The 27,385-nt window shown below is 35.2% G+C and overlaps 1 protein-coding gene across 4 annotated transcripts in view; it reads right to left on the minus strand.

The window, feature by feature from the left end:
- Positions 1-27,385, minus strand: part of CNTNAP2 (contactin associated protein 2) — a 1,915,205-nt gene that overhangs the window by 1,011,884 nt on the left and 875,936 nt on the right. For all 4 annotated transcript variants that reach the window (XM_032401131.1, XM_032401133.1, XM_032401132.1 and 1 more), the window contains 4 exons: positions 21,060-21,263; positions 16,241-16,425; positions 10,564-10,707; positions 6,768-7,032 (listed from right to left, as the gene is read on the minus strand). In XM_032401131.1, coding sequence (XP_032257022.1) covers positions 6,768-7,032; positions 10,564-10,707; positions 16,241-16,425; positions 21,060-21,263 — 798 coding nt within the window. The remainder of the gene's footprint in view (positions 1-6,767; positions 7,033-10,563; positions 10,708-16,240; positions 16,426-21,059; positions 21,264-27,385) is intronic.

Here is a 27,385-nt window from a genome sequence, read left to right on the forward strand (position 1 = left end):
TAGTATTATTCAGATTTTTTTTCATTCTGAACTGTTTTTTAGCTATCTATATATTTCTAATAATAATATTGGGATCATATTCTATACAAATTTTCGTTAACATTTTAATTCACTATATTATACTTTCCAATGGTATTAAATTTTGAGACACATGATTTCTTTTTTTTTTAAATATTTTTTTAATTTATTTTTTTGACAGAGAGAGACACAGCAAGAGAGGGAACACAAGCAGGGGGAGTAGGAGAGGGAGAAGCAGACTCTCTGTGGAGCAGGGAGCCCGATGCGGGGCTCGATCCCAGGACCCTGGGACCATGACCTGAGCCGAAGGCAGACACCCAACGACTGAGCTCCCAGGCGCCCTGAGAAGCATGACTTTCAATGACGTCATAGTATTCCATTTGACGATACAGCCTTTAAAAGCACCTCTTCATTTAAAATATTTAGTTTGTTTCCAATTACTTTTATTATTTTATATATGTTGCAATAAATATCTCTGTGTACTTCTTTATTTCTTTAGAATCAGAATGATATGAACTTAATAGTCAAGAATGACATTTTTAAGGCTTCTAATAATTCTGGTTTTAACTTGAATTAAGGAGTATAATATACATACTAAATAGGTCTCCAATCCCTTTGCAGTGTAAAAAAACAAATCATTTGAAGTATGTGAAGTATGCCTAGATAAACGTTATTTAATTTTTAAGTTGTAAAAAAATTTTTTTTTAAGATTTTATTTATTTGACAGAGAGAGACAGAGAGAGAGCACAAGCAGGGGAAGCAGCAGAGGGAGAGGGAGAAGAAGACTCCTTGTTGAGCAAGGAGCCTGCTGCAGAGCTAGATCCCAGGCCCCTGGGATCATGACCTGAGCTGAAGGCAGATGCTTAACTGACTGAGCCACCCAGGTGCCCTGAGTTTCTTAAGTAATATCTGCAGTTTGAAACCAGAGAGCTGAAAATCATATCTCAATAAACAAAATACAAAAAACAGTACTGCAAACTAAACTTTTTTTTCTTACGTGATGAAAAAGAAACCTCATGATGCAAGTTATCACTGAATTTTCAAAATTGGTATGAATTCTTTCCAGAATTAATGTACTAACTACATTTTCAAATGTTCATAAAATCAAGAGAAGAGATATTCTAATTGCTTAGCACAGACTATGCCAGGAGCAGTTCCAGGGAAGTGCATTTGCCAACAAAAAACTGGAAACATGCCAGTATTTACCACCAAGTTCCCAAGCTACACCAGAAGCCAAGAAAATGTCTACTCCATCTGCCGTGATCTGAATGTTTGTATCTCCCCCCTACAAATTCATATGTTGAAATCCTAATGCCCAGTGTGATGGTATTAGCAGCTGGGGCCTTTGGAAGGTGCTGAGGTCATGAAGGTGGAGCCCTCCTGAATGGGTTAGTGCTGTTACAGAAAGACCCCCACAGAGCTCTCCAGCGCCTCCCACCTGTGAAGACAAGAACAAATGAAAGCAGCGGTCTCTAGTCTACGACTTGCAAGAAGGCCTTCTTCAGCAGAATTCAACTACGCCGGCACCCTGATGGCAATCTTCCACCTCCAGAACTCCGAGGAATAAATGTCTGTTGCTTAAACCACCCAGTCTATTTTGTTACAGTAGCCTGATTAGACTAAGACACCTTCCCTTAATACATCCAAATGGAACTCAAAAGGATTACAAAAGACACTGTAATAAAACAAAAATAAAACAAGGCCTCACAAAGATTTTCTTTAGAGACAGAAATACAAACAAAGATGATCTTTACTGAATACAGGCTTCTGAAGCAGTGCAGATGCTGAAAAGTCATTCTAAACTTGAAGCAGTATCTATGTAAACAAAACAAGGTTCTAATACTTCAGCTAGAAAACAGCCGATGTAGAAGCAGTGCATTTTCTGAATGACTTTTCTAAAAGGCTTTGTTTACATGGATAGAAATTGATTTTTTTCAATAGGTAAGAAAGATCATTAATAGAAATCACTTCCCTTCCACTATATAAATGCTGAGTCAAACATTTTATGACCTTATTAATATGGGTAGACCACAACATTAGAGTATTATTGTAAACATCTGTGCATGATTTAGTGACATAAAATTGAGGAATTTTGCAATAAAAACCTTATTTCAAATGGTGGGTAGTTTTTTTGTTTTTTGTTTTGACTATACATCAGACAGTAATACACATGCATACTTTTTTACTACCTTTATAATACTGCAGTATTGTTCCTGGAAGATACATTTAGTTTTCCAAAACGGACTGATGGTGTAAATACCTCCAAGCAACTGGAACTTTAAAAAATTCCAACTCTTCAAATGAGAAGACAGATCTGTAGGTCAATGTTTTCCAAACTGTAGGTCACAACTTGTTTTTAGGTCATAAAATCATTTGATGGGTCATGAAAAATTTAATGGAAAAAAAGAGAAAAAAAAAACATAAAGTAAGAGTGCATCTAAAGCAGCAAAGTAAGTTTCAGTAGGTATTGAGTGCGATATAAAATGTTTCCTTATGTTTTCTGTGTTTTTATCAAAATCATTTGAATCTGGAGGATGTTATGCTAAGTGATAGAAGCCAGATACACAACGGCAAATACTGTATGATCTCACTTTTATGTAAAACCTAAAAAAGTAAAATTCATTGAACCAGAGAGTAGAATAGTTGCCAAAGGCTGGAGGGTGGGGGAAATGGGAAAATGTTGGTCAAAAGGTACAAACTTTCCGTGATGAGATGAAAAAGTTCCAGGGAATCTAATGTATAGCAATGGTAATTATACTTAATAATACTGCACTGTATACCTGAAATTTGCTAAGAGAATAGATTTTAAGTGTTCTCACTGTGTATGTGCACACACACACACACACATATACACAAAAGTAAGTGTGAGGTGACAGATGCATTAATTAACTTGATTGTGGTAATTATTTCACAGTGTATATATATTATCATACACTTTAAAAAGTCACATTGCACAACCTGTACATGTAAATATATATAATTTAAATTTGTCAAGCCTACCTCAAAAAAGCTGGAAAAACAAATTTCAAAAACCCTAAGTAATTTTAAAAACACAGTTCTAGGCCCACCTTCTCCAGGGTTCCGACATGAATGTTAAACAGTATGCTCAGTGAACACGTTACCCATCTGTTCCTTTTAGCACTTTTCCCTCCTTTTATTACTTACTCCGAGCCAAGGGAAAAGCATAAATCTGTATTCCCCACTCACTAAGTATGGTTCTAAATAGAAATAAATATAATGGAATGTTTTATAAAAGTTGATGTTGCAACTTGGAAAATATTTTCACAGAAAGATAACCTGCTCTGCAAAGTCAAGGTTACTCAGAGTTTGACTGAATTTTACAAGTTGAGTCCAGTGTCAAGACTAATGAGACCTGAAATCAATCAGAACGTAGAGGGAAAAATACAAGGAGGGTGAAAAATATATTGAATACTAACTTACAGGATTTAGTTTGACTTTATCATCAAAGAACAATGTCGTCCAAGACAGAATAAAAAGGCTTTTGAACCACTTGAATTAGCTTCATCTTGGACCACAGAACTTATTCACATTTTAAAAATAAAACTGAGTTACAAGTATGTACTAACAGACAGTACCTGAGTGTCTCTATAACGACTTCTCAATGCACTACCTACCGCACAGTGTTTTTCTTATGCGTGTGTGTGTGCACACAGAAATGCTAGCAGTGACTGCTTTTGTTTTCTAAATTTTATGTATCTTCTACATTTTCACAACCAAGCTATTTTAAAAATAAAATAAAAAAAGGACTGACTTACTTCAATGTTTATGCTGCTGATAAGAATAAGGTAGACATGAAGGATTTGTTGGTCTTTGAGAAGAGCATCCACACTTGCATTCACAAAAAGGTGCTAATGCTGAGACATTTGTTCAACAATTCAGTGATTTATAAATCAGTGGTGTTTATACTCCAGGTCAAACAACATATAACAAAGCATGCTAAACATGTAATTATTTCCTTTGATTTTTCCTCTCTTAAGAATCTGAGAGCCAGGGGCACCTGGGTGGCTCAGTCGGTTAAGCAGCTGCCTTTGGCTCAGGTCATGATCCCAGGGTCCTAGGATGGAGCCCCACATCTGGCTCCCTGCTCAGCGGGGAGTCTGCTTCCCCCTCTCTCTCTGTGATCTCTCTTTTGCTCTCTCTCAAATAAATAAATAAAATCTTAAAAAACAAAAATAAAGAGAGCCAAAAAAATGTTTCTATTGTAAAAAGCAAATGCTCCTTCAAAGTTTTCTGAATTGGAAAGTTTACATCTCTTCATAGACAATGGAGACAATTGTTACCTTCCTCACTTTCTGTAGCATTTATTATAAAAAATAATAATCAAACAAAAAAGAAGAAGACAGACATAATACAGAACTATTTTCCTTCATTAAAGCAAACATTAGTGCCCTCAGTTAACTTATCTTTCTAAATTATTTTCTCAGTGTTGCTACTTATACTAAGTTACTCATACCTTTAATTGAATTTGGTAAAGTACTTTAAATACAGATGAAAACTGCCTTCTATGGACTCCATTTGTATTTATAGGATGGATGAATGAATGTAGTCATATATGGGATTCCTTTGTTCTTTCTTTCCTTTATTTTTTAATAAACACAGTTTAAATGAGTATAAGATAAAACTTTTTAAAAATGTATGTGCATCTGTATTTACTTACAAATCTTTCTGAAACTTGAGCAATGATAACTGATAAGATCGTGGTTTCCACTCTGTGTATAAGAAAAATAAATATTTGGAACAGTAAAGTATTTTCACTGGGATATGTAAGATCAAGGTTACCGACATGTTGAAATTTCCTATCAGTTTCCCTTAATTTGCACAGATTCTTGGCTAAATTAACAAAAATTTCTCAAGTCCAATTTTATCATATTTAAGCAAATCTATTAATGTAAATTAGTCATTGCATATTGGATTCCTTTCTTCTTTCTTCCTTTTATTTTTTCATAAACACAGTTTAAATTAGATGAAAGTATCTTAGAGTCTTAAATTAGACCAAATTAAACTAGGGGAATGTTTATTGATCTCGATATTTAAGATCCTATTATTTCCATTATAATGGTTCCTGTTACATGGAAAACCACCAGGAATTTGGGTTTGTTCAGAGAATGTCAAGAGGGAGGGGGGCCTTCATACTTATATTTTTATGTTTTTAGTCATTAGAAAAGAATCATTAATCATAATAAAATCTAATGGGATGTTTTTCAACTGTGGTAAATATTTGTATGTGTGTTTGTTTTATGTGTTTTTCTGGTCTCTCCAGATATTTTCTATTTGTTCTAAATCTCCCAAGGTGAATTTATACTGGGAAGTAGTGATAAAATATGGTTGATCAATCATTTGGACTCCAAACATTCAGGGGAAAGCAAAACTAACAAAGCAAAAACAGAAAAAGTAAATATCTAGGTATTTCACAATGGCTTTTGACTTCACTAATTCAGACACACCTCTGATATAATGGTCCCTATATCTTCCTTGAATCCTTCTCAGTAATAGTCTATATGGCCATGCTCTACAGAAACACAACACCTATTTTATGAAAGGACGCATATCCTTCAGCAGGAAATATTCTGTTAGTGAACACTAGTTTAAAGGGCCACAGTGTTAACTCCACAAACACTCCCAGAGCGCCTCTAATGTAACAGGTGCTACTCTATATGCTAGAACAGAACAGGCACAGCCTCTGCCCTCAAAGACCTGACAGCCCACAGGGAAATGACATGGACACAGACAATAGAACATGTTAGAACCTCGTCAGGTGTATACCTACGGTGTCACGAGTGAACACGGAATATTTCGACATCAGAGCCAACAGTCATGCAGTTGAGCATTTTGTCATGAACTTCCTCTCTCAGTATTTGGTACATTTGTACAAGCTGCTCAGTCAATGTTAATTTTCTCTGTCTTCTATTTCTAAGTAGTTCTTCACAAAATAAAAACATCTACTGCAAGGAACATCTAGAGAAATTTGATGAAAACTTCTACTATTTAAGAGTCCACCATCATGACTAATTTTTCTTTGTTTACAAGATCTCAGCTTTCTTTGTACCATATTAATCAAAGAATATCCCAAGGTTGCTAAGTTTGTTCAATTAACAACAATATTACCCAAGCCTCAGTTTATCAAACCACTGTGAGGTCAATTTTAAAAAATTACCCGCTAAGCCAAGACAGTCAGTCTTCCCTCAGTTGATACATACATCTTGTCATTCTTCTTTGTACTCACCCCTTGTAGTTTTTCTTGAAAATCTGCATAAATTTAGCAAGATCACCCTGAGGTTTTGATTCAAACAGTTGCATATACCTTTAAAGTCATGATTAAATTAATATATACTTGCTACTAACAGTAAAAGATATTTGAATGTCCATAAAGTCAAATAGTACCAGGCACTCTTACGTCAGTAAAATAGACATTCTTTGTAAACATAAAATATTCACTTAGAGTAATGTCCATTGCCCTATTAATGTGAACTAGCATGTATAAGCAATAGAAGATCTTGGTGCTCTGAGACAGTCTCAACTACATTTCCTCCTCACCCACCCCTCACCCTCTGAGCCAGTTTCCAAGGTTCTCTTATTCAGTCAGTACTCTGGGCAGCCAAGTAAGAATCTCACCAAGTCTGAATCCAAACATAACTACGAGCACGCAACACCAACAAAACAAAAGCAATGACAGCTGTGGAAATCACAATAGCAGTTTCAGGAGCACACAGCAAACCAATTGCACTAACCTGAGGAAATATCTGTTTGGCTCATCTTGGTCTGCGTGACGTTGATGTGAACGCCAACTTTGCTTTCAGTGAGGTCAATCTCCACATTGCCCAAATTATCTGCAAACTGACTGAAAAGCAGGAGACCGTTTGGATTCCAAGTCCTGAACTGGAAACTGACTGAAAACAGGTCCTGGTTAGGCCGTCCTGGCACCTCCAGGTAACTGGTAGCATTGAAAAAGACAGGCACTGTGTAGGGCTCCACACACGAGAAACTCAAATTTCCCTGGAAAACAAAAGGGCACGCTTTGAGACAAATGCAAACAAAGCTACAGTCTGTGGATGTCAGTGCAGAGCCTGAGCTTGTGCCAAACTCTCACACGCAGCAGCAGGATTTGGATTCAGCACCCGGATACCTCGGCATCACTCTACCTGGAGTGTGTGTCTCACAGGGCTCAGCAGCTGGCTGTCAAGATGAGGAATTAACAAGAACCACCTGTCATGGAATCGACAGACTGACAAGCCTGATGGGATGGGATGTGTCCCTGTGTGGTGGACATGAGTGTGAACCACTGGACTTTCTAAAGAGGGCAGAAAGCTGCTGCTGCCCTCCCCCATTACTGATGATGCCTCAGCCAAGGAGGAGATGCCACCGTCCTCTTCTGGATGGCCTATGTCAAGTGTTTATTCGTACATTACTAGCCTCTCTGGGAACTATGGTCATTTGGTTGTTATTAATTGATATTATGGGACAAATATTCTTGGTTTTTATCCCTATACCTAATATATATGAATTAATATTAACTATATAGGATCAGCATAATTGTGATTATTTCGGATTATTGTTATATTAAATTCCTATGAAGTGTGCATATATTATAATGAATTAATGCTTCTGAAAATAGTAGTATGAGTGTAAAAAATAAAAACAAACTTGTGATAATTGAAGTCTATTCCTTTCTTCTTTCTTCTCACTCTCCCTCTATTTTGTACCAAAAAAAAATTTCATTTACTATTCAGACACGCTAAATGTTGTATTCCAGTGTGTAAGTACCTTCCTTTCAAAGGTCTGAAAATCTACGTTTGCTTCCAACTTCTTTTATCCCACCATAATATTCTGAGGAATATAATTTGTTGGCATTTTCATCTGGTCCTTCAATTACTTATTTATTTCACAACAACACAACACCACGGTATCTAGGTTTAGACAGATCGTTCTTCCATTTCAGCACATTAACCATTACATCTAAGGCAGGCTGTCCCTCTGAATTAATATTCAAACTAAATTTACACTGTAGCTTCACAAATAATTATTTTTTAACTGCTTACTTTTACTGATGAAAAGAATTGCCTTTGCCTAATAATTGAGATGTTATAACTGACCACATACCCATGTTGTGGGGAATGTCTCCCAATAAAATTAAAGGTCCTTTCTGAGTAAAGGTGCTGACTCAGAAGTCAATGAATAATGAGGTATTGGAGGAGGTCATCAAGAAGACTTGTGACTGCCATTTAACCCAGGAGCAGGACTCGGACAATTGGAGACTTCTCCGCTGTCCTCGGAATGTGTGTTCCCCACTCCAAGGATACAGTCTTAAGATAGAGATGTGGTGTTGAGGCTATCCAACCTGGGTACTGAACTGGTTAAGGCCTCCTGCATCCATAACTAAATCCAGGTAAGACCTCTAAATAAACTTTTAAGACTTGGCAGGCAGGTGCAGAGATGTACTCATCTTGTGGCTTCCCAAGACAAGACTTAAACTCCCTTGCTTACTAAACCTGCCACCTACCAATGTGGGGTGGTCTGTCTCTTCTGTCTCTTCCTGCCCTCTGCATCCAGGGGCTGGTTGCAGATTACACTCAGGAAGCTGTCGGGGAGGTTGTGAACCAATATTAGGGAATGGGTGTGTGCATGGAGATGAATGCAGAATGAGTGTTGAGTCAATTTCACTGAAATACCAGAACCTGACATCTTTGAAAGCAAATTTCCTTCATAAATATTTGTCCTTGCAGAGTTGCTTACAAAATGTCCCACTTTTCTCCATCCTGCCTAAAATTTTAATATGTACATATATTTTTGTTTAAAAGTTTATCCTATGTCTGCTCATTCTATTTCAACAAACATAATTATAGATAATTTATGCTTTACTAAATATCTTTGTTATTCAAGTTAAAATAGCATTTATAACTACAATATATTTTGTAGTTAAAGTTGTTCTGGGAATGAATCTCCGTAGTAAAATTCTTTATAATTTAGGTGCCTAATGAATGCCTATCAGGACCAACTGGGAGGTTTGGGCAGAAATAACATTTTATTTCTTCTTAAAGGTGCAAAAAATATTCTGATGATTTGGGTTCTGTATCTTTTTATCTTAAGCAATGATTTCTGAGAAAACAAAAGGACCCTGGTGCCATTTTATCCAAAGCTTAAGACAGTGTATGTATTAATACTGTTCTAGGTAAGAAGTAACATAGCATGTAAGGAGACCATGACCTCGGGGGTCATATACTGTGAACCTACTCACATTCAATCATCTTGGAAAGTTATTTTTCCAGGCAGAGTCTCAGGGTTGTGTGTGTGTTTTTTTTTTTTTTTGGCATCTACAAAATGTATATGATAACATCTCTACTCGTTGTAGTACTATTCTCAGATTGTCATAAAAGTAACATTCCTAGCACAGTGCCTGCTGCCTATAAATAGAACTATTACTATTTGTCTCTATAGCCAATACTTGTGAGATAATTTCAAAGTTCAACTTTTTACTCAGTAGAAATTCATTATTTTGAAGAAAAATAAAGAAAAATTTCACATTAAATTATTATTTTATGCCATAGTAATTTTCATGCCCAACCTGAACTCCTGTTTATTCATGAGGGGATTTCTATTTGTCCAATCATTTTGTGAAAACCCTAGGCTCAAATGTGGGGCAAGAGACCATCAGAGCTCTTTTGGAATACAGTGCAAGCACTCGTAACATTATTTACTGCCAGTGGCTCTCAAATGTGGGTCTCGAACCCCAGACTCTTCCAGCTAACACTTGTAGGTTGAAGTTAACTCCTGTTTTTGCAGACCCATAGGGAACACACACTAGACTTTTCAGTTGATATCTTTCAGTGATCCTAAACAGTGTCATGGGGAGACAGGTATGCTAGAGCGTTCTTCAATTTTTGCTCTCCTCCTTGAAGTAGTTAAAGCTGGAAACGACTCACAGCAGAGCCGGAAGAAGATCACCATTAGGTTCTACGTCACAGCTCTCACTAGCCAGTGGCAGTCGATCCTTATTTAACTGCCTATACTTAGTATGGTTAGGGCTTTCACAGAAAGTGTACTTACTTACTTACCTGGATCAATTATCTTTGGAAACATGGAAATGAATATAGCAAAGTTCTTGGATGTAACACTTTTAAAATACTGAATTTAATCATAAACAAGAAATGGAGACTCATATATGATAAGACATCTGGAAACGTTTACGGGTTGCTGAACTGCCGGGACGAAGCACACGCTGAGAAATGCCTGAGGTATGTCCCTCTGATACGGGGAATTCAGAAACACTGGCTCAAAATCCTGCGCTCCACCTAAGGTAAAACTATCTACTGCAGGCTAATTTAACTCAAAAACCATTATTTATTCTCAGAGTATATCCACTATCTGCACTTTCTTTAGGTAATTCTGTAGTTAGTCTTACACTGCTCAGCCCAACACAAGCATGATGGCAAAATGCTATGACGATGTTGTTGTTGTTCAATACTCCAGAAAAAAACAAAACTTCTTTGATTTTTCTATGAATCACTATTTTGGAGTGAACAATCTTACCACATTTGAGGGCTCTAGTTTCTTCCTTCTCGCAAGATCAGTTATGTTGATACCATTATAATTAATGCTTTCCATACAGCCTTTGAAGTTCTTTCTACTGCTGGAACTTGGCTTCCCAGAGAAAGGTATGCCTCCGAAGGTTATCTTTGAGAAAAGAAAAAAATATAACATTCACACTGTATTCATCTTAAAAAAATATTCACAATAAATTAGGCAAAACTATTAATACAACCAAGATCAGTTATACAACCAAGGTCTGTAGATCTCTCCCAGAATATACAGACATTTTTTTCTGCCTCCAAAATCTGTTGCATATTAAATTATGTTATGGAAGTATATAACAGTATTATTAATTATGGGAATCAGATTATAACTTTAACAAGAAAATAGCAATTATCTCTTGTAGCCACTCAAAGACATTTTATAAATTTTCCTGAAATGTTTTAAAAGATTTTATACAGCAACCTTCTTTTATTAAGTAATATTAAAAACACATTTTTATCATTTATCATTCAAAGACATACTACTAATAAATGCTTCTAGTCATCATAAGGTAACCAGTACTAATGTAATACAATGATAAACCCTATGTACTATGTAGACTTACTTTAATCTAAATGACCATTAAAGTCAAATATTCACTAGACTTATTTTTAACGCAGGAAATAGTTCAAAAAGTCTCATTACTATATATTTGAAGAACATATTAGGAGATGGGGACTGTTATTTTAGCACTACAGGCTTAGAGATATTATAGGTCTTCTGAATCCTAAAGAATAAGGTGGATGCGCCCTTTACTGTGATTCTCTGGCTACTACCACCTATAAAAAGAGAGTATGTCTTTTTCCTTATATCTTTGGCCAAATTACAGTACTAAAGTGTCAATTTCCTATAATACAAAATTATACTTAATATACGTATTGCCATAATGACATTTACTGCTAATAGTGAATTAATGGTAAATAAATCTAAATACTAACCAGAGCTGCAATACCAAGATATATAATCCAGATGTTATTTCTCTTTTAATTATTATTCAATGTTACCGTTATCAGCTTTGATAAAGCTTTGAAAATGAAAGCAACAGTTAAGACATTTTTGAGACATGTTAAGACTCCAACCAGTAAGGCGTTTCATATTTGAAACATAAGGCACAGATCTTTGTGTTCTAGGAGGCCATTAACAATTTATGTTCTTTTATTTAGTGTCATGGCATTTTAGATGCTTAGTTTTTGCAGAAAAGAAAGCACAAATTAATGATAGTTTATGAGACAATATAAAAAAACAAAAGACCTCACTTAAAATAAAATTTGTTAATAATGGTTAGTTGAATATGTATCATTTGCCATAGAGTTTATATATGAAAGAAGGGAAAACTGAGAATAAATACATAGAAAAGAATTAAGAAATGACAAAAGGAAAATTATACAGTAATCTAAAATAGTACAATTTTTTTTCAAGTGGCAATAGTTTCAAGTGGCACTAAAATGAACTTATTAGGAACTAAATAAGTATACCTAATACCAAAGGTAACAATTATTGATAATTATGTGGAGTGTTATATTTCTTATCTACAGTTTATTTTACCAATTCTTTCCCAGTTGATGGTAATAAAAATCTATGCTTAACAACAGGCAGCATCACAGTTTGAACATTATTACTAAATACCAGTTTAAACATATTGTCTCATTCTTTTTCCACATGCCGTTGGGATGATGATTAAACACTCCTATGGTTTCTCTGCTTTCAGCAAACCTCAGCACATATCCTATGTCATCCTCAGAGGTGCCCTAGTGAAGCAACACAAGCTCAATTTACCAGATTTCCATACAACTAAGAGATGTGGGTTCAAATCCCAATTCCTAATGTAACTAATCCTATGATACTAGGTTGCCACTTCTTCTGATTACGTATTCTCATCAGTAAAATGAAGTGCCTGGACCACAAAATATTTTCTGATATTATAATTATTAAGAAAGAAAAAAAAATGTTGCAATTGTTAGATTATTCATCAGATAATCATGTAACTCATATGACTGGCTTATTAATGATATTATCATTCAATAACAACCCTGACTCTTAAACCAAATAACCACATTGACCGTTTTGTTAGCTACCAAGAGTTCACAAAATGTGGCAGAGATGGTAGATACTTCTAAGTGTCCTTTCTCCCTACCTTCTTTAGGAAAACAAGAATGCTTTTCAGCTGTGCACACTGCAGCCAATATATGGCATTTACCAACCTCTTTGAATCAAGTTTTGGTCTTAGAGATTAAAGTAGTAAGACTGTGTGACTCCAAAAACTATAATTAAAAGGGGAAGGGAGCACAACCTTCTTTACTCTTCCTTCCCACTGGAATGCAAAACGGAATGTGAACAGTCACCTTGGATGATTCGCAATGGGGCTGGAATAGCAGCAAGGTAAAAGGAGACTGGAGTTCTACTAACCATGATGCTGCCACTTGAGCCCAGGGCTCCCTGCCTACAATTACCCTTTATATGGAGGAGAATAAACAAGCATCTGTTACATGCAGTCTAATTAATCATAACTGATTAATATGGAACTGATACATATAGTGATTCCTATTACTTCCTATTGCCTCCTCATATAATAATGCTATGACAAATGTGCTATTACATTAATTTTCCAAAAGGGGACTATGATGTGTCCACTGTCACACAACCAGTAAGGAGCAAAAAGGGACTCAACCCAGGACTTTTGTTCCAGCTTGAGCCATGCAATTAATTCTCTACAAAATCCTAGCTGGTCTTTCTCTAAAATCCTAGCCTAGTTCTACAACTATCAAGGGGCATTCATTCTTCCCCCTCCCAAGCAGAAATGTATTGCAAAGGCAATGGTGTAACATCCACAGGGTCTATCCTGGAATTTAGCTGAAGAAAAGAGAGAAGCCAGGCCAAACATCAGTGTGTGGTCCTGCCCTTTGGTTGAGAAGAAGGATATGTATCTGTTTACCTTTGTACCCTTCTCAGGGCACCATGCGACTAGTAGCTTGCCTGCCCATGGCGTTTGGCACACTTTGCAGTATAATTGGGCTCTGGGAGGTGATAAGGTGAACTCTTAAGCCACCTTCCACAAAAAATGCCCACACTGAGTTACCTCAATGGAGCAAACTTGTTTTCTACTGCTTCTTTCATGATGTGCATCTCTGGGAATAGTGATAGGTATTAATTTACCCCTAGAGTGTGCTGAATCTGCTCATACTAGCTCATGAGAACTGACTATTCAACAGAGCCATTGTTAAAAATTAAATTATATAGTTTTAAATTACATGAAACAAATAGTAGCTACTAAGAACTCATCTTTATATTTTTATTATTATGTATATTCTTGAGATCAGTTATATTCATTTTATCTATATATGATGGGAATACCCTATCATGATGTGGTATAATAAATATATTTGGTATTTGTTCCCAGTTCCAGGCACAGAGCTCCTAAAACCCTTAGAATGTCCTGAGTGGTAGGAATGTCTTCAGTTATTCATAACAAGCCTCCTTTGGGGTCTGAGTCTAGTTACTATATGGATCAGTCAGAGAGGTACGTGTGAAAACACTGAGAGACTCAACTCAACGGACTCAGGATTCTTTATCAATAAATTTGAATTTCTTCCTAGTGTCTCTCTCTAATATGTCTCAGGCGTTGTCCTCTCTAGCTGAGGTTCTCAGAGATGGTATGTATATTCATGGGCTTCAAAGCGTGCCTGAAACTGCTGACCCTGAGTGTGTGCATGAATATTCATGAATTTCATCACAAACTCAATACAGTCTATGACCCCAAATTTTTAATTCTGTTTTTTGAAAATTGGAATTGTGTTTGCCCATTACTAATGTTCCAGGATCTCTCATCTCCTCTACAGTACTTCAAAGTTTATTAATTGAGGATGAATAATTCATCTTTACATTCTCTCATACAGTGGGAGATAAGCCACCTAAGCCAAGAAATGTACTAATTTAGAAAAAATAAAACTTCTGGGATTTTCATATTCTTTCCCTTGCAACAATCATTTTGCTTTAAGAAGATTTTTTTGGGGGGGTACAGTTATTTTCTGATAATCTTAAATTTATTTTAACATTAATAAAGTCTCAATATCAGGGTTTACATAGCATAATCTATTTTAAATTCCTATTTAGGAATATATGTAATATATTCATCTCACAGAAAATTTAGAAACTATTTAAATATATAAAAGAAAATAACACAGTTGTAAATTATCTTATGGTGGGCATATTTCACATTTTTAAAAATTTATATATAGATACTGATTAATATATATATATGTATGTGTGTATATATACAAATAATTTCAAAAACTGGGGACAAGGCACACTGAGTTGGCACAGAAAACTCATAGGGTCGCAGCCACCGTACACCTTCTATTTTTAAAGGATACACAGCAATATTTGACATGTTCTGGGCATTACGTGAAACACTAGCTTGAGCTAGTTCACCATTCCAACATCCTGCTACCCTACTTTTGATGATTTCCTGTCCTAGTGAAGGTGGGTTTTTTATCATTTCTCTCATAAAAAGTGTCACATGAAAGTAAAAGTGGAACAGAAGATGAAGATGGCAGTCAAATCCGATTCCAAAATCTGAGGAGTTGTACCATGCAGGGACACTCATCCCATTAGCAAGTAATCATTGTTGTTTTAAGAATTAAATAAATTTTTTTTCATTTCTTTTATCTGTATTTTTTTTTTCAAATGGCTACTGAGTTGTTAGGACATAAACATTAAGTTGTCTGGCTCTAACTAATATAGAATGGCCTAGGACAGCTGTGGAAAAATTAGTAACACACTGAGGGTTCCTTGAAGTAAGAAAGTTTGGAAACTCTTTGCTGAATAATATTTCATCCAATTTATTTAGTGTTATCCCTTTTCTCTTGGAATTATAACACTGTGTTGAACATCTTACAGAACTCTTACCTCTATATATGATTAACATTTTTGGTGGGCATTTTAAGGTTGAACCACTCTCTAAATAATTTATTAAAAAACCTGAAATTTCAGCGTACCTGTATAATATGGGAATATACAGTTTTTATGGGACCAATACGATTATTTTTTTGATCTTTGATCATTTAGAGGATAAAATATGTCCTATTTATGGACAACCTCTTAAAATAGTCTATATTTTGTTTCTTCTATGATAATTCTATCTGAGAAAATAGAACCTGACAAAAGAACTATCCATAGTCATGAAGTCATAAATGACTTAATATAAATCAGAACTCAGGATTTCTTAGTCAATATTTTGTAATAAACATTAAGCAATCCTGTGTTTATAGTATATTGTCTATCCTCAAGAATAACAGGTGATTTATATCATAATTAATTACCAATGGAAAGATTACAACTTACAGTTTTTCTGGACTTACTAAATTGCCCTGATGACATGATAAATGGTCTGTTCCCTTTAAATTATTACTTTGGTACCAAGATTTTTAAAATATTTCAAATACTCATAATTACAAATTTAGAAATGAATAAAATGACAGTATTAATATATTAGGCCCTGAAGTTGAAAGATAATTTTTCTTTGGGGAATAAAACGAATGGAGCAGGCAGGTATGTGACTGACAAGAACACAAAGACGCAGTAAGAGACTGAGGCAGCCACTCAAGATGGAGCACAATGGATGCGTCCTCCAGCCCACCTCATAGTCCAGGTCCAGGTAGTCGAACTCTCCATTGGTGCGGAAGTGCTGCATGCCCCTGTCCAGGGTGAGGTTAATGCTCCGGCCCTGGCGCTCAATGACCACAGAGTGCCAGTGGTGGTCATCCAGCAGGCTTCCAGTCATCACGGACGTGTGCCCATAGATGGGGCCAAGCTGATTGCTTCCTGAGTCATGGAACGAACAGAAACGAAGCAGGGACACCACAGTTACTCTGTGCAGCTGCCAACCTTCCATCACAGCCACGGGCTGGTACACCACTCAAGTCCTGTCCACTGATGCTAGCGTGGGGGAACCAGCATGTAACTATACTTAACAACAGTCTGATATTCAAAATATATAAAAGCTATTAAAGATGGAAAACACTTCCTTTAAAAAGAAAAAAGAATATGAGTTTTTTTTAATGTGCCATGAATTCTGATAAATTTGATACGTTCTTACAAAGTTGGTGCCCCATGGCTCCGGAGCCCAGTGCCTGGTTTCTCATGCTGGCTCCCCCACGGGCTTGCCCTATGATCCTAGGCAAGCTGGCAGCTTCTCTGCACCTACGCTGCCTCGTACAGAAAATGGAGAAAATCAGGATACCAGCTTTACAAGGTTGCTATGATGATTAAAGCAATTAGCACATGCAAAGAACTTAATCAACTTCTTGGCATATAGTGAACATTAGCTAAATGTTACCTGTTAACAGTCTTTTATTGTTGCTGTTATTTTTATTATTGGTCAAGAAAACACAGCATGACACTTTCCAGTTTTCACTGACTCCAAAAGCAATAATTTTAACCACAATGTAATATTTAATGGTATGGAAAATTAACTCAAGTTATATTTTAAAATAAAATATACTTGCAAAAATATGTATGTAGTATTAATCTAGCTTTGAAAGTAGATTTCCATGGCAACAAGACTATAACTGAGAGTGAAAGTTTGTGAGAATCCAAAATGTTTACTAAGGTCATCTCTGGATACTGTTTACATGTTTTATACTATCTTCTATTTTGTCTAATCAAGTACTGCTTTTCATGACCAGGTAAAACTAAGTGCTATAAAAATACAACATGGTTTCAGAATAAATAGTATAATAGAAATAGGAGAAACACACAATTGACTAGAGCACTGAATTATTTCCTCTTTTCTTTTTTCACATTTAGGATGATAATGATGCCTACACCTGACATTTTCTGTATCTTTCCTAGATCAGATTTTCTTTCCTTCTGGTGATGAAACCAAATGTGCTATGACTGGGATTGTGATTATAACTATCTGTGTACATGTGGCAGTGGGGCAGAGAGGGAGAAAGAAAAGTCGGAATAAGTCTAAGTGAAAGGATACACTCTATTTCATTACTCTAAATTACTTTAAATGACTAGAAGACTGAGTAGCAGCTAGAGATGCCTGATATTTAGGTAATGGCATTAAAAAGGCACAGTGGACATATGAGTGAGTGCATTTCCATGACTGTCATAAATTCCAATCAGTCAATAAAACTCTGTAAGTAAACTGCTTTCCAGTGAAATGGTAATGATCTTTCTGTGAGGTCAGAGGATCAGGTACTAGTTTCAAAACAGTAATGTCATGCCTATATAAAGCACAGTGGCTTTTAAAAGGTTCCTCTTTGTGTTTCACTTAAAAAAAAAAGAAAAAGGAAAAGGTTTGAGAAAGTAAACATCCTTAGATATAATTCAATTGCTCTGAGTGTGCGTGCATATTTTTAAAAAGTACTTACATTTTGTTTTCTGATATCTATCCCCTAAACACTTATTTCTCCTTATCTTCTACTAAGAATCATTCAAAAATGATTTAGGGCTATTTTTTCCCCAGGCAATACACAAATACATGTACATAATTATAAGTAGAGGATATTATAAAGAATTAATATGTACAACATTAATCACTCATTTCCACACTAAACATAGTTTGGTCTATTTCCTTCCAGTTTTTTTTTCCTATACATATATTTAATTATATACATATACCCTTATGTGTGTGTATATAATCAATATAAAAATATTGAAATATTATTTATAATATTTTATACTACAGTTTTAATGTTTTATAGTATTTTCTATAGAATTAAAATTATTCACAGACATTTTAAATGCATATCAACATATTTCTATATGTTTAGCTTTTTTTTTCAATTTTTGACATTGTAATCAATACTGCCAAGTACATCCTTGGAACTAAATCCTATACCCATTTCTCATTATTTCCTTATGATTACTGGACCAAAATATATAGGCATTTTTTAGATATCTGAAGACACTATCAAACTGTTTTCCTGAAAATATTTCCTGATCCAAAGAGCAGTACAAAGAATCTTGTCACATACTCATGAATATTAATATTATTTTTAAATTGATTTACTTAAAATTAAAATCACTATTTTATTGTGCATTTATTTTATATATAGTGCAGTTGAGCATTTGATGTTTACAGAATACTTACAATTTTTCTTCTATGCATTACCTTTTATGCCCTATGCCTACATTTTCTCTTAAAGTCTTGGTATTCTTAGGGAGTGGTATAAATTCTTATTCATGAATGACCCTAAACTTCCATATTTGACATTTGCATTTTTCAAGTTTCACATGCATTATGATTTTATTTAATGTAAAGAATTCAATATTTTTGTGTAATTAAGTGATCCAGCTTTTTGTGTGATTTTCTTCGTTTTTTTCTTATAGAAGCTATTATTTCCATCAGATCAGATTTGAAATGAGGAAAGTTTTATAATAAAGGGTAAATCTTTATAGACACTGTATCAAGTATTACCAACAACAAAAAAAAACTATTTGAAACTATACTTTTTAATATAATACTGATTTTCAAAGTAATAAATTTAATATGTAGAACACAAGCCATTATTCTAGAATGTCTGGAGACCACTCAGACTGATAAGCAAGTCAAAAATGCAGGATCTGTTTTTGTGTTCTTATCTTTACTTTTGTAGCTTTGTACTGGGATGCATTTAACATATGAACTTTAGCTATTAATATATTTTAGATATAATATTTTTGTAGAATTCTGTTTTATTATTTTTTAAAGATTTTATTTATTTGACAGAGACAGAGATAGCAAGAGCAGGAACACAAGCACGGGGAGTGGGAGAAGGAGAAGCAGGCTTCCCGCCGAGCAGGGAGCCCAGTGTGGGACTCGATCCCAGGACTCTGGGATCATGATCTGAGCTGAAGGCAGACGCTTAACGACTGAGGCACCCAGGTGCCCATCTGTTATTATTTACAACAGAAAAATTTATGGAATGTGCGATGCCCTCCAAAAACTTCTTGCATAAATCCTGAAATTTTTAGCCAAGCAAGAAACTTAAAAATACTTAAAAACAACAAAAACCCAAAACAAAACAGGAACTATTTTCCAGTCAATATTTTATTTCTCTGATTCATGATTATCTGATTTCTAGTTATATTTCTCAGTTCCACATTTCTCGTCTTTTCTTAACCTATGTCAATAAAACTACTGTCCTTTCTATTCCACTGAGGGAAAATCGACTGTAACCTCTATGGGGCCTAAGCCAACATTCACCTGCCTGTTTCCATCTTAGGTGAATTCAACACAATAGCGGCCTTTTTTCTTTCCCTGGTCTCTGATACCTCCTGCTCACTGCCTATTCCCCTCAGTCTCCAGGTAACACCTCTCAATCTCATTCATACACGTAACTCCCTAATAGAAATCTCAATTCTGATGTCTAATAAGCAACTAAAATACACCATGTCCATTTTAGACCTCCTCTTATTAGAGGAAACTAATAATCCTTTGTTAGAAGAAACTCTGTAGAGAAACTATAGAGTCGCCTCTACTTCTGAAAATGGCACTTAAGTCCCTTAGGTGTCTAGGAATTATCCTTCACTTATTCTCTTTCTTTCTCATTACAAATCATGCTGAACTTACCACTAAAATCACCTCCTAACTAGACCTACTTCCTGCATCTCCACTGACAGTCACCTCTGCAAGCCAGGGCCATCTCTCCCTTGCCTTTGACTCCCACGCAAATGCAAACATTTTCTTTCACAGGAATCTCGGTATACTTTTAAAAATAAGATCGTGATGCCATATAGTTTAAAGCCTACCAACAGCTTCTCTTTCTTAAATAATAATAAACCTTTACCATGCCATACAGGATCTTACAGGACTTGAACAATCCCCAACTTTCAGATCTTGTCTTCTCTCCCACTGACTCACTTCATCTACCCACACCAGCCTCCTTCCTATTCCTTGAGCATGCCAGATTTTTGTCAGTAGTGACTGCTACCTTGCAATGCTCTCCTCCCTAATATTCTCATGGCTAATTTCAGTCCTAAAATCTCAGCTTGTGTATCTTCTCAGGGAGAATGTTCCTCAGTACATACTCTAACGTGGACCCTTCTTGTCTCTGCAGTATCCTTTATCATTTTAGTTTATTTAATTGATTTCATACTACCTATCATTATTTGAAGTCATTGCTTTTGATTTAGTTGTTTTAAAATAATAATAGATAATATATTGTCTGAGTCCTCCACTAGGTCATAAATTTCATGAACTCAAGGACCTTCTCTATTTGTTCACTACTGTATCTCAGTTGCTAGTATAGTACCTTGCTTCGGATGAGTACATAATAATTATTTTTTAATGACTAAGTATATACGGATTAAAATGGATTAAACCACTATGGATTAAAGATGATTTAATAACATAACGAGAACTGCTTTTTTATAATTTACACTTTAAGGATTAAGCAACATCAGCATTTTACTAATGGGAAGATTAATAAATGGACAGAATGGTGTCAAAAGTCAGAACATACCTAGGTTTAAGCTGAAGACCAACTTGGCTTTTCTCAGTTCCAGGGTAATGTAATCCCCTTGCTGTCCTTCCCCATGCAAGATCACTCCTTCACTTTCAGAGGTTTTAAATTTCAAGGCAATGACGTCTTTCAGTGTTTTCATCTTCTTGTTTCTGAATCTATACGGTAACACAACGTGGCCATCAAAATTGATAACATCAGCCCCTAAAAGAAGAAACACATAACATTTTATTTTATTTCTTGTATTTCACCACCCAGTGTGAAATATGCCCACTTCCAGTGGGTCTCTGTACAGAATAAATGATAAAGAAGTGGTTTTTCCTGAAAAATCTGGAGTCCTCTGTTCTTGTTCTGTTTCTTCTTTTGGTTTAATTGTGTGTTCTGAAATCAATTTTATGGAAGATATGCATAAAAATGATCAAAGAAACCTTTATTAGTATCAAATCTTACTTTAATCATAATACTAAAAACAAATTCCATTAATGACTTATATGCTTCAAATTTTAACTTGGCAGTCTGGACTTCACCTGAAAGAAGTAAAATTTTTAATCCTTGACATATTATGAGATTTTTATATTTTCCTTCTTAAATGGGACTAATTACTCATGATTTTTAAATATACATTTTGCTCACAAATTTATTTTTTGACAAAAGAACGAAGGATTCTGGAATGCAGGGTTTGATGGTATACTCATTTTTCTAGTGGTTTTTATATTCTACTCCCATTTTTGGTAAACTCTATGGTAGTAGCCAGGGTTTATAGCTAAGTGGACTACAAGAAGCTTCTTGCTATTTGCTCTTGGACCTCATATCTGTCTCAAATTTCTTGTTAGCCTCTTCTCTTTGGAATGGCTGCCCATGTTTATGACTACACTGAACAAAGACATCCTCACCCATATATGTGATAGAAGAACAAATACACTATGACTAGAGTAGCTCTAATTTGATTTTAGAGAATTTTACTGAAGACATGAAATTATATAAACTTTTAAAAAATATGAACTTTGTCACCACCCTCAGAAACAGGCGATGGCGGGGGGGGGTGGGGTGGATTAGTTTCATAACTGCTACGTATTCACACCAGAAACGGAAAATGACATGAATCTTATTTATTATGCACTACTGGTTAACAGGTTCCAAATCCATGGAATGGCTCGAATATGAACTGTAATTATTCAGAGCAGATTTTGAGTACAAATAGAAACCTTGTTATCATAATTAGACCTTTGTCATTACAAATATTTTTAAAAATCCATTTCTCTTAGCTTTTAATTTTAAATAATAGAAAACCTAGTCAAACTGGATAGCTCTAATTACTTTAGAATTACAAGCCTGAATGAAGCCTGCCTCTCAGTTTGGAGTAAGTTCTTGCTAAAGAATTTCACAGTGACACTGGAGAAAACTAATAGCAAGTTTAAAGCCTGCTGGAGAAATATTTTCTTGTCTCATGTCCTAGTTCTCTGGCCCCTGTTTACTTCCATTGCCACAGGCAATACTGTGGCCCCCAGACCCCAGGTCATAAGAGCACGTCACCCACGGAAGCCTCAGTGGACGCGCAGAGCTACCACGGCTACATTCACTCTTTTTGTGCACTACTTGTCATTACAAGTTTTGCTCTTATTTCTTATTTAATTTGAGAACTGTTGCATTCAAAAAAGTTCAGAAAGAGAAATATAACTTCACACTTTAAGTTTTCATTCTTATAGTCAATTCTTTACTGTCCATAAAAAGACCTTCTTAATCAACAAAATTCTGTTCTCTAAGACTGTAAATCACAGAAGTTTATTTTACTATGGGGGGAAAATCGTCCATTAAATTTAGGCTTCTGCTAACACTGCAAAGCCAATTAGACTCTAGCTTAATCATCTATACTGTCACAGCTGAATTCCAATTGCAGTATCTTTATCATCTGTGATGAGAGGTAAGAGAAAAAAAAAAATGGAATCTGATTATAAGATCCCAGGTTGAATTTATAATCCAGCAGTTGGTAGAAATTACTTTTTGTCTTGAAAAGTGCATAAACGAAAAGTCAGGAGGAGGGAGTAAATTCTGAACTCCAGAAAGTAATTTTGTAGTCAATTTCATGTCAGTGACAGTTGAATAACAGACACATCATTGTTTTATACACCTTCAATATATATTAATTGACATAAAATATTCCCCATTCATCTCTCAGGAAGTAAATGTTCCCTGAGCTTAGGCAGAGGAAAGAATCCACCCCTCCCGTATCTTCTTCTAAATCAAAACCTACAATCAGTTCCAGGTACAGAGTAGTACAAATGTTGGTGCCTCTCTTCCTCATTTTTAGGGCAATGGAAAAAGTGAGAGAAAGGATGGGCATGGTTTATTTCTTCAGAGAGTCCTAGAATATTAGCAAAAACATAAAGGAACACTATTAGTGTGAACTAAGCCTCATCTTACAACTGGTAAGTGGTCAGTGGTCATTTGAGAAATTGATAAAATGCTCTGTAAGCCATACCTCTTACATTATGAAATCAAAGTTGATCTTCTATAACTTGGTTAAAGCTTGCATAATATCAGCATGCATATGTGAGCTCAGAGTTGTCTTTGAAATCACAAAATTCCTAGAAATAATCTGTGATATAAAGTTCATACAGAAATACATACCATACACTTTTAAGAGAGTCTGGGATATTGTAAAATCTATCAATTTAATTCTATTTTCTACAAAAATGTATTTAAATTTCATTCGACATCTAATAATATGTTGTGCTTATTTCGGGACAAGCCACTTTTTTCCCCCTATTACCCTGATTGCTTATCACTCCCTAGAATTAAGTTTTCTATGCAGTGATTAAATATGTATGGTTGAACTGTTTAAGCAATCTGAGCAACAACAATGGCTAGTCAAAGAGTGAATGCAAAATCACAGTGCTTCCACAATTTTGTTTCTAACAATAACTCAGAGAGCTGGTAACGTGCCCAGTTCATCAAAACATCATGGGAGAGAAGGTTTTTTGCTTTTCTTTTTAATTTCATTGTTAGTCTTTACTTTCTGGCTTTGGAGAAGATATTTTGGAGAGGAGGATTTACCATCTAAAGATTTTAATACTTAAAAAATACCTTTGCTCTATTTTTTTACTACAAATTTAGTATGTGTTTACTATTGAAAGGAAATTAAATACAGAAACAGAGAATGTATAAAGTGAATCCCAAACACAGGAGATCACCAATACAATCAATATGGATGAAAGGTTGGTGCATAGCCTTCTAGATGTTTACACATTTGCTTATCTATCCACCTACCTCCCTATTTAATATATGGGATTACCCATACATTATTATATATACAGATATATGCATAGATGTGTGGTGTACATGTGTATGGGGGGGAGTGTGGGTGTGTATATAGGGGCAGTGGAGATAGAGAGACAAGAATGTCATTTCCTTTGGTTATGGTTCAGAATGTTCACTGATAAGCAGCTTGAGTTTTGGGTAATGTAATATTTATAAATGTTAGTTGGGAAATTGTATGTTTTAGCTAATTAGTATGTTTTACTGACCTTTATGCACCAAGGCACTTAAATAAAGTAAGAATATATATAATTTGAAATGGTAATCTATCCTATTTGAAAAAAAAAAATGTAGTGGCGCCTGGGTTGTTCAGCGGTTAAGCAACCGACTCTTGGTTTTGGCTCTGGTCATGATCTCAGGGATGTGAAATTGAGCCCCACGTGGGGCTCCATGCTTGACCTGAGTTAGCTTGAGATTCTCTCCCCCTTTCTCTCTCCCTCCCCCTCTGCTCTGAAAGTAAAGTTTAAAAACACTATAAAAGGTGGAATTTGCTTAGTTTTGCAAATGTTGCATAAATGTAAATCTATATATTCTTTTTCTAAGTCAGAGGTCAATATTTTGGATATGTTGACCATTCTTTACAAAATAGCATGCATGCCATCTTTACTCTTTCCACTCACTCCTATTCTTGACAGCATTTATCTCTACCTAACATATTTATGTGCTTATACATTTATAGCATGATACACACTCTCCTCCTCTGAAAATGTATGCATCAGAGACTTTGTGTTTCTCCACCCTTCACCCTGATACCCAGTACTTAGTGCCTCAGAGACAGTTGATACTCATTCAGTATTTGTTAAATGATTACATGTTGTCATTCCTATTTCAATAAATTGGATTACAGCATTATAGACAGTATTGTTTTATACTTCTTCATTAGAAATGAGAATCACTAGGTTGCAAGAAATTTCAGGAATCATTCTTTCTTGGTGCTATAATTATTCATATATCCAAGGTTTCAACTATCAGAGAAAAAGAATGGTAATATTAGGCTACTTTTTGTGGTTGGAGGGTGGAATTCACTCCATTATTATTAACTGACTCAGTATTACTCAACCAACAGGCATTAACTCTGGAGGAACATGATCTATCTCATCTCATCTGCACACTGCTTTGATCTGATTAATTTCTTTCTTCTAACCCACTGCCTTTTCTTTCAATATATTTGTGGTTTAAACCTAAATAAATAGTTAAAATAGATCCCAAAATATCAATAACAGTTAATTTAGAGTAATAGCAAAAGAGCCTTCTCCAAATCCTTCAAAAAATTATCTAGATATAGACTGTGAAAAGTCACTTCTATTTTGGGAAAAAAATAAAACAAAAACAAAAAACTTCAAGGCTCTTTCATGAAGGTCAGCATCTCACATTTTGTGTAACATTTCTCCTTAAAATGTGTTGCTTTGCCCTTAGGTACCCGAAAACTCATGGTAGAATAACAATATCATCATCACAGGAGTCTTGTGTTATTTTTCCATAAAACTGGACTCCAGTATCTAACTGCCTAGAAGATTCACATGGACTTTCCACAGGCAAATCTAACTCTACATGTCCAACATGTAATTCCTTCTCTGGGCCCATGTTCCTGCTCTTGTATCCATTATCCACCCAAGACAGAGATGGGAGGCTTTCTTCAGCATCTCCCTGTCTCACGTGCCCACATTCACTCAGTTCAAAGCCCTGTGAAATATAGCACGTCTACAGTTTTCAAACAAATGCTTACTTTGTATGCACAACCACCAGGCTACCATCACCTCACACAGTGTCTACTGCATTAACATCGCTAGTGGACAATTCCCATCCTCCAGTCTAATATCCCTTAAATCTATCCTCCACACAGAAGCTAAAAAGATCTTTCTGAAACAAACTTTGTCCCCAAAAACCTCTCCATCATGGCCTGCAAGAACTTCCACGATAGAGACCCTGCCTTCTTCCACGGCTCACATTTTAATGCCGTTTTTCTCTTTATGTGCTAACTGTGGTAAACCGACTGGATCCCTTGCTCACAACCTAGTACCTTCCCTTGTGCTGTGCTCTTTTCTTTCAACAAACAGCTATAGATAGATAGATAGATAGATAGATAGATAGATAGATAGATAGATAGACAGATAGATAGATAGACATAGATATAGATATAGATATAGATATAGATATAGATAGATACAGATAGATATAGATATAGATATATAAAATTTAGGCATCCTCCAAGTTTCAGATAATTCTCACCTACTAGAAAAGCTTTCCTTGTATGCAATAGCCCTTGCCAACCATCCCATGGCACCCTTGCACACTTTTATCCTATCACTTCTCATCTTATGTTAAAATGATCTCTTGATGGGTCTGATTTCCTCTGTGGATTTTAAGCTTTCCTAAGGTACAGATTCTGGACTGTTCTACTTTGTATTTCTGGCACAATAAATACTTATTAAACTGATCTAAATGTAATTGGTGTTTGAGACAAGGCAAAAGGAGAACTCTACTGTTTTTATTTTCCTTCAAAACCATACCTGGTACAATGCAGTTTACTAAGAGTACAGACTTATGCATGATTTAGTGGCATGTATTTATATAAATATTACAACTGTGGGCTTCTGATATGAATAAATAGTTTAAAACATGAAATGCTTTTATTCTCGCACTGGAGTTCTTTATAAGTCAAAGACTAAAACATTTAACTCTAGTATGAATTTAAATACAAAATGTATATATATTTTTCTTTTAAACGAATAAATTTAAAAGACACTTTCTTTTTTATGAATTTAATACTAACTTGAGATATATATTGATATTTTATAACATTTTATAAAGAAGCAAGATGGACTTGCTCTCTATATTTTTATTACTGGATTATTTCATGAGAAACTATAATGTGTGATGAGTCATGATTTGCTAATCACAAGGTGGGCCCACTTGAATAAGACTCAGGGAAATATTAGTAATTTTCTAAAATTATATTCAACATCAAAAGACCAAAAAAAAACCAAACAAAAACCCAAAACTGAGGTTCT

The sequence above is a fragment of the Phoca vitulina genome, unplaced genomic scaffold (genome assembly GCF_004348235.1).
Source record: "Phoca vitulina isolate PV1807 unplaced genomic scaffold, GSC_HSeal_1.0 scaffold4, whole genome shotgun sequence".
Taxonomy (NCBI): Eukaryota; Metazoa; Chordata; class Mammalia; order Carnivora; family Phocidae; genus Phoca; species Phoca vitulina.